The sequence below is a fragment of the Carica papaya genome, chromosome 7 (assembly GCF_054855325.1).
Source record: "Carica papaya isolate Zhongbai chromosome 7, ASM5485532v1, whole genome shotgun sequence".
Taxonomy (NCBI): Eukaryota; Viridiplantae; Streptophyta; class Magnoliopsida; order Brassicales; family Caricaceae; genus Carica; species Carica papaya.
Window position 1 is genome coordinate 10,156,659 of NC_142315.1, and position 7,936 is coordinate 10,164,594.

The 7,936-nt window shown below is 38.7% G+C and overlaps 1 protein-coding gene across 1 annotated transcript; it reads right to left on the minus strand.

Annotated features, from left to right (window-relative positions):
• Positions 1 to 240: 240 nt before the first annotated feature.
• LOC110809261 (hybrid signal transduction histidine kinase M-like protein) lies at positions 241 to 1,366 on the minus strand. The gene is made up of 2 exons (XM_022035027.2): positions 884 to 1,366; positions 241 to 800 (listed from the first exon to the last, which is right to left on the minus strand). The coding sequence occupies exons 1-2, from the start codon at positions 1,162 to 1,164 to the stop codon at positions 365 to 367; spliced, it is 717 nt and encodes a 238-aa protein (XP_021890719.1). The 5' UTR covers positions 1,165 to 1,366; the 3' UTR covers positions 241 to 364.
• Between the last annotated feature and the right edge of the window lie 6,570 nt (positions 1,367 to 7,936).

Genomic DNA, 7,936 nt, shown 5'->3' on the forward strand with positions numbered 1-7,936 from the left:
TATTGCATTCTTTTACTGAGATGCTAGCGCAAAGATCATGTAAGTTTAAAATACGTATTATTTGCATCATGGTGTCAAGATACCAAAATTGATAAGAACAGTAATAAGTTACTTCAATCAAACTTCTTTTGCTTCCTTATTTCCCGTATCTTAACATTAAATTGAATGATCAGTTATACCAAGTGTAGGTAATTAATTAATGGATTTATCTAGTAATTATGATTTTGCAAGATGTTGGGATTTAGTGAAGAACAAGTTTGATGTCGTTAATGCTTTTAAAGATATAAAAGGGGCATGAGATAGGACGATCAAAACATAATGAACAAAGAAAGAAAAAAAAATGAAAAGAGTAAGATCCCGAAAGTTAGGTCTTGGAATTACTAGTTATCACACACTGCGGCAAGTCAGCTACGGAGAAGGAACGCCAGGTAGCAAAAGTCTTCCTCGGCGGGGAGGATGAAGAAAAGTTCCCGTGAGAAGAAGCCCTACTTTGTGGGTACAATGGAGGAAGTCGTGAGGGAGACCTAGAGTCCGAGTCATTGCTCCCACTGCTGCTGCCGCTTCTGCTTATTATCCCAGACTCTGTCATGGCAACTGCTAGCGCCAAAGAACTTCTGCTTGGTCTCTTGGATATGTTTCGGTTCTTATCCCAAAAATGATTTATGGCAAGGAGATTTCTTCTTCTCCTGGAGTAGGCATTTTCTGGTTTTACAATGTCCTTAATTGATGAAGCTGAAGACGCCTCATCTAAATTTGTAAATGACTTAGATTTTCCGTTGCAAAATTTGGATATACCCTTCCTGCATTTTAAATTTTCCTTTCATCAATTCATACCCAAATACAGCGCCCAAATTTAGGTTTTAGGGTAAGAAAAGAAAAATACCTGGAAGGCAAAACCTCTTCTAGCGAATCCATCATATCCAACGGACCTCGGTACGAACTCTCTGCCTCATTTTCATCACAGTTCTCATCCTCCGATGACCTATCCCCTTCACTATCGCTATTCCTTCCGATCGAAGAAGTAGACGATGAGTTGCAACACTCCGGCTCATCCTCTCCGATCCTCCGCTCTGTATGAATCACCGGCTCGAATATGGAGGCAGATCCACAGGCGACGACGGAACCCAAGCCAGAAAGTTCGATCCGCTCGAATGCGAGCGACATGGGCAACAAACAAAATGAGAAAAGCAAAAGCAGGAGAGGAAATGTTGTTGTGGTTAATGGTCTATTAAGTTGAATTGAGAGTATTTGTATTGGTAATGTGGTGGGTGATGGTGATGAGAAGCGATAATAATAAATTAATGTTGAAAAGAAAGTTAAAAAGAAATGAAAGAGATAAGCATTGAAATAATGAATCAGGAAATTGAAGTGGAGAGAGAGGGAGGGAGGGTCTTGTCCTTATCCACTTCATGCTTTTATATTATATATAATTAAATATATTTTGTGGTGATTATATATATATATATTCCGTCTTTTAACGAGCCGTGTGTCTCTGTGCTTCAAAGCATATCCCAGTAAAGCTAAACAGGATTTGAGTCTTGAAAAAACTTTCAGACATTTTGTTGACCTTTTTCTGTATATACTTTCTTTGTATAAAAATTTTAAAATAAATACAAGATTTTAAGCTCTTATTTTCTTTACCATAATTAACTACTTTACTTTTTAGTTTATGAATTTTAGTACAATAATTATTTATACTATTTTTTTCATATTAAAAGGTTCAATTTTTTATTATATTAAAAAAATTAGCTTATTTTTTAAATAATTTACTTACTATAATTCCCACACCCATGTTTTATAATTTTTAATAAATTTTTTCTTTTTTTTTTTTTAAAAAAAATATAATTTTATGTATTAATAATGTTGAAAAGAAAATACCACCTGTAAATTGTACGGAATGATGTATTTTCAATTGATAAAATCAGAAACCTATTCGTTAAATTTGCAGGCCACGCTAGTTTTCTTCTTCTCTTTATAAGAAAAATACTATTTTAATCCTTTTTAGTCAAGACACAAAACACATATATAAGTTTTTTAATTTTAAAAATGACAAAACTAAATCTTTTCCATGCCCATATTTTTCATTGCTTAGATATATATGCATTTAAAATGTGTGTGTGGGTCCCCCTTGTCAGCAATCAATTTTTTTTTTATTTTTTTTTTGAAAGAAAACCGATATATTTAATTTCAAAAAAAAAACAAGATAAAAAAATTCCCAATCAATGAAATGCCACGTAGACACGTGCAGAGAAGATATGAATCACCGTGGCTCTTGGTCGGACCATGACGTGGCGCCGATGCAAATGAGAGGCTCTGCCTTATCCAGTCAAGTGGGACCCACTTAATCTATTTCTCTCACGCGTTTATAAAATCGATAAATATATTCATAACTAAAAACTACATATTAATATATATATTTTTTAATTTAAGACTTTTTAAGTTTTCTACAAAGTTAATTTTTTTTTAAAAAAAATAAAGCATAGTGATATATATTAATTTTATTTTAAATAAAAATTTAAAATTTATATTTTTATAAAGTTAAATTCGTTAAAATATTATTATTATTATTTTTAAATAGGGAACAATTATAAAAGTTCCAATCTTATCACATAAAGTTAAAATGTGCCAAATACTACTGCATGAAATAATCTTCCATCTGAAGTTTTTTTAAAGATTTTTCAAAAATTTTATTCTTTTTTTAATAAAAAATTTTCAAAATATTTTCTTAAAGCGTATTGCCAAACCAAATTAAACCCCAGTTGAAAGTTGTTTGTGTAACGGTCCCGTAAATATTAAAATGAAATGAGTATTTAAATATATCAAATGCGGAAGCGAGATCAAAATTTCAGTTAACATCCCTTACACGAAAAACCAGAAACGTACTTAAAATATAAAAGATTAAACTAACTAAGAGAGAAACTCGAAAATAAAACTATGAGTATGACTACAGAGTCTCTAGGTATCCCCTTCGTCGTCCTCCTGCGGAACGGGCTCGGGAACCATGTCTTCCTGATCTGAAATGGTTAAATAAGGAGTGAGCTACACTAGCCCAGTAAGAACATCACGATATCTCACCGTCACGGAGGTAAAGGTGGGTAGAAAAACACAAAAAGACCAATGGAGCATAATTTACAATAAACTCGTTTATTAACATGAAAACCTTTACCATCCACTTACCTTGGTGGAATTTATGAAAACAATATGAGAAAAACAATAACATCATCATAATCATTGAATAATCTAAGCTGTAAAACATAACACTTATCACGCCTCTTGTAATTCAATCATTGTACAACATATCCTTTTTTCTCATTTACCAGCCTACTAGTATCCGTGGGGGTCCATAGGGGTTCCGCTACCCGTTAACCTTTAACATTCATAATCAGTTTCCAGGGCCGTCCCCATACCCCGTCCGGTATGGGCGCCAAAACCATGAACCTCAATACCCCGTCCGGTATGAGGGTGAAACGGGCCGTCCCCATACCCCGTCCGGTATGGGCGCCAAAACCATAAACCTCAATACCCCGTCCGGTATGAGGGTGAAACGGGCCGTCCCCATACCCCGTCCGGTATGGGCGCCAAAACCATAAGATCTCCATACCCCGTCCGGCATGTGAGACCACAATCCCGGTAGGGTTCCCTACGGACCCGGTCCGTCCACCATCTCCCAGGATATCTAGTCAGGCTGACCCCCATAATACAATTATCAGTCTATACAATCTTTCATTTTCCTTTTCCTCAATCAACATCATCAATTCACATTTAAACAAGCAAATCGTAATTCATACCAACAGACAACATACAATATCAGTTTTTCAGTCATTCAACCCATAATTAATAAAAACGTAGTACATGCACACAAATCTGTAAAATGAACACATCAAACATCACTTTGCATTTAAAGCTGTAAACAGGCCAAATAACAGTACATCATCAATCACACTAGACTCAGGCTCCATTAGCAACCTTAAGCAATTTCACACATGCGTTAATTCAAGAAATACCGTTTTATCATTTTGAACTTTAATACCGTGATAGGAAATAGGGTGAGGGGTCCTTACTTGTTTTCGAGATCCGAATACGATTCACAGTGCGCCTGCAGGCCGTCCCTAATTTTCCCTGAATTTTTCCCGGGGAACTGAAACACACTAACAGTACCTGCACGTGTTCCAAAAAAAATCCAAATTAGGCCCAGGGCCCCTTTCGGACCAAATCGCAACTCCGGCACGGCGGCTCCGCCGTGCTCCGGCGACGGCGCCGCCGCTGGCGGCGGCGAGTCGCCTCGGGTTGACTGTTTTCGGCCGTTTTCGGCCGAATTCGGCCACACTCGCATTGGTCCTTGTCAGAAAACAACCCTAGGGCCCTCGGGGGGCCAAAAATCACGGAAAAACGGAGCTTACCGGCGGCGGCGCTCTCGGGTGCAGCGGCTCTCCGGCGAGGTTCGTGTTTTGGTGATTCGGCTCCGGTCAACCTGTAGAGAAAAGAATGGTGATCACGGTGATATAAAAATTGCATCGAACGGAGGCCGGGAAGGGCCTCGTCGGAGGCAAAAACCGAGAGGGGGCGCGGCGGCGCCGCTGGGCTTCGGCCGCGTATTCCGGCCGTTTGGCCAGGATTTCGGCCTCGATTTGGCCATAGGAGGAATCAGCGGGGAAAAACGAGTCGGGGGTATGAAATTTACCTCAATCGGCGGTCGGAAATTTCCCCGGTGCGGCGGCGAGTGGCGGCGGGTGGCGGCGGTCGGCCTCTGGTTCGTCTTCTCCGGCGAGCGGCTGGCGGCTAGGGTTTTTGGTCTGGTGTGGAGGTTCTATTTATAACCCATTGCCTTTTGATCACAGCCGTTCATTTCGTTTTAATCTGGACCGTTCGTTTTTGATTGAATCTGGGCCGTCCGTGCGTTTGAATCTGGGCCGTCCGATCGCGTGATTGATCTGGGCCGTCGGATCGCACCCACGCGGATCGCCAACGTGGCTCCTTTCGGAGTGACGCGATCTTGCCACGTGGCAGGCCCTGGTTGGCCGGGACTGCTGACGTGGCTGCTGACGCGGCTGCTGACGTGGCCCCCCCCTTTTTTTTTTTTTTTTTTTTTTTTTTTTTTTTTTTCCTCCTCCTTTCCGGGTGCTACAGTTTGACCATATTTTTTAAAAGATGAATACTCAACTTTATTAAAAGAATACTTATAACTTGATTTCAAAAAAGTATATGTTCTAAATAACTTTGATATTCATAACATATATTGTTACACAAATTAATCTCTAAATCATACACAATTACAAAAAAAAAAAAAATAAATCAAATAAAAAATATAATATTTAACGTAATTCTATAAAACAAAATCGAGAATAAACTTTTTCATTATAATTAAAAGATAGTACATATGATATAGATTAATAGATATCATATATAGAGAAACTATTAAAGTTTTACTCTTACAAAAATTTTCAGGATATATACAAATTATTTCTTATGATAAATACAAAATATTCTTTCAAAAAAAATAAATATCACTCGGGATAAATATAAAATAACATAGATAAGATATTCCCAGAATTAAGCCACATAAATAATTTTTTTTTATTAACTTGAATTCTCTCTATTAATAAAGAAAATAATTATCTCATCACATTGTCTTGCCAAACTGCCCTTATAGGGGCACTGCCCAACCAAGTCTAGGCTGTGCCTAAACTTGCTACATGATCCCCGAACAAAGTAATATCTATCATCAAGTTCTTCATATATAGCACCAAACCCTGACATGCGTATGAACTACTTGGTTTTTATAAACCAACTGTCTTTGCAACTAACAAGACATATGTAACTAGATTTTCATACTTATGTTGTAACACCCAACATTTTATTTTTTTTATTAATTAATTAATTATTATTATTATTTATATAAATATAATTATTATTTATATGATTTTAATTTAATTTATTTAATTTTAATTTGATTTAATGAAAATAATAATAATAACAATAATAAAAATGGTAAAAACTGGTTAGGGATATTCATTATTTATGTGATTGTGTTTAATTTGGTAACGGAGATTAATGATAAACAGAAAAGGGGTGTGATCTAATAAACAGATAAGGTGACAGCCTCACTAGATATCCTGAGAGATGGTGGATGAACCGAGTTCATAGGGAACCCTACTGTGAACATTGTCTCTGTAACAGCCCCGGAAAAATTTAATATTGGAAAGGCATATATATAGATAAATAATCTGAATTTGCGGAAGCGTATTAAACATTGCAATTAATATCCCTTACGTAATACCAAAACGTGTTCAACAAATGAGAGAATAAACTAATTAAAATAAATGCTCGAAAGTAAGAACTACAATTATAACTATGAGATCTTTAGGCGTCCCCTTCGCCGTCTTCCTGCGGAACGGGCTCGGGAACCACGTCTTCCTGATATGAAATGGTTAAGTAAGGAGTGAGCTACACTAGCCCAATAAAGACATCACTCTACCTCACTGCCACAGGAGTAAGGGTGGGTAGAAAACAAAAACGACAAATGGAGCATAATTTGTAATAAACCCATTTGTTCATAAAAACGTTTACTTTCCATTTACCTGGGTGAGATCCATAAAACAATACACAAGCAACACATTATCATCATCACGTTATCACATAGACTTTATAATACAACATTTATTATGCGTTTGCATTTCAATCTTTAAACAGCATAATTCCTATTTACCAGCCTACTAGTATCCATGGGGATCCATAGGGGTCCCACTACCCGTGAACCCTTAACATTTATAACCTGATTCCAGGGCCGTCCCCGTACCCCGTCCAGTATGGGCGCCAAAACCATGAACCTCAATACCCCGTCCGGTATGAGGGTGAAACGGGCCGTCCCCATACCCCGTCCGGTATGGGCGCCAAAACACATAAGTTCTCCATACCCCGTCTGGTATGAGAGACCACGTTCCCGGTAGGGTTCTCTACGGACCCGGTCCGTCCATCATCTCCTAAGATACCTAGTAAGGCTGTCCACATTATCCGTTTGCTAATTCACATAAACTTTTATCCCTTTTTCTTTAGTCACCATCATCAAGTCACACACAAACATGCAAACCAGTAGTTCATGCCAACAAGACAACACACAACATCGGGTTCTTAGTCATTCAGTCCATAATCAATGAAACAGTGATACATGCACACGAAACTATGAAATAAAAACATCAGACATCATACTGCATTTAAAACTGTAAAATAGAACAAACAACAACTGACCGACAAATACACTAGACTCGGGCTCTATTAGCAACCTTAAACAATTTCACACAGCTATTGATTCATGAAATACCATTTTATCATTTATTGCACTTTAATACCGTGATAGGAAATAAGGTGAGGAATCCTTACTTGTTTTCGGGACCCGAAATAGACTTTTCCAAGCGCCTGCGGGTTATCCCTAAATTTTCTGAATTTTTTTCCGAAAAACTGAAACACGCTACCGGTACCTGTACGTGTCCAAAAAATCTCAGAATCAGACCTAGGGCCCCTTTCGGCCAATATCGCAATTCCGGCACGGCGGCTCCGCCGCTTGCGGCGGTGATTCGCCTGGGGTTGGCCGTTTTCGGCCGAATTCAGCCACACTTGCATCGGTCCATGCGATAAAACAACCCTAGGGCCCTCGGGGGCCCAAAAAATTACGAAAAATCGAAGCTTACCGGCGGCGGTGCTCTCGGGTGCGGCGGCTCTCCGGCGTGGTTCGTGTTTTGGTGATTTGGCTCCGATCAACCTGTAGAGAAAAGAATGGTGATCACGGTGATATAAAAATTGTATCAAACGGAGGCCGGGAAGGGCCTCATCAGAGGCAAAAATCGAGGAGGGGCGCGGCGGCGCCACTGGGTTTCGGCCGTATTTTCCGGCCGTTTGGACGGGAGTTTGGCTCCGATTTGGCCACAGGGGAACTCAGCAT

Coding starts and splice junctions, on each gene's coding strand:
- LOC110809261 (XM_022035027.2), bottom strand. CDS start 1,164: ATGTCGCTCGCATTCGAGCGGATCGAACTTTCTGGCTTGGGTTCCGTC. Junction 801..883: donor GAAGAGGTTTTGCCTTCCAG/GTATTTTTCTTT, acceptor TTTAAAATGCAG/GAAGGGTATATCCAAATTTT.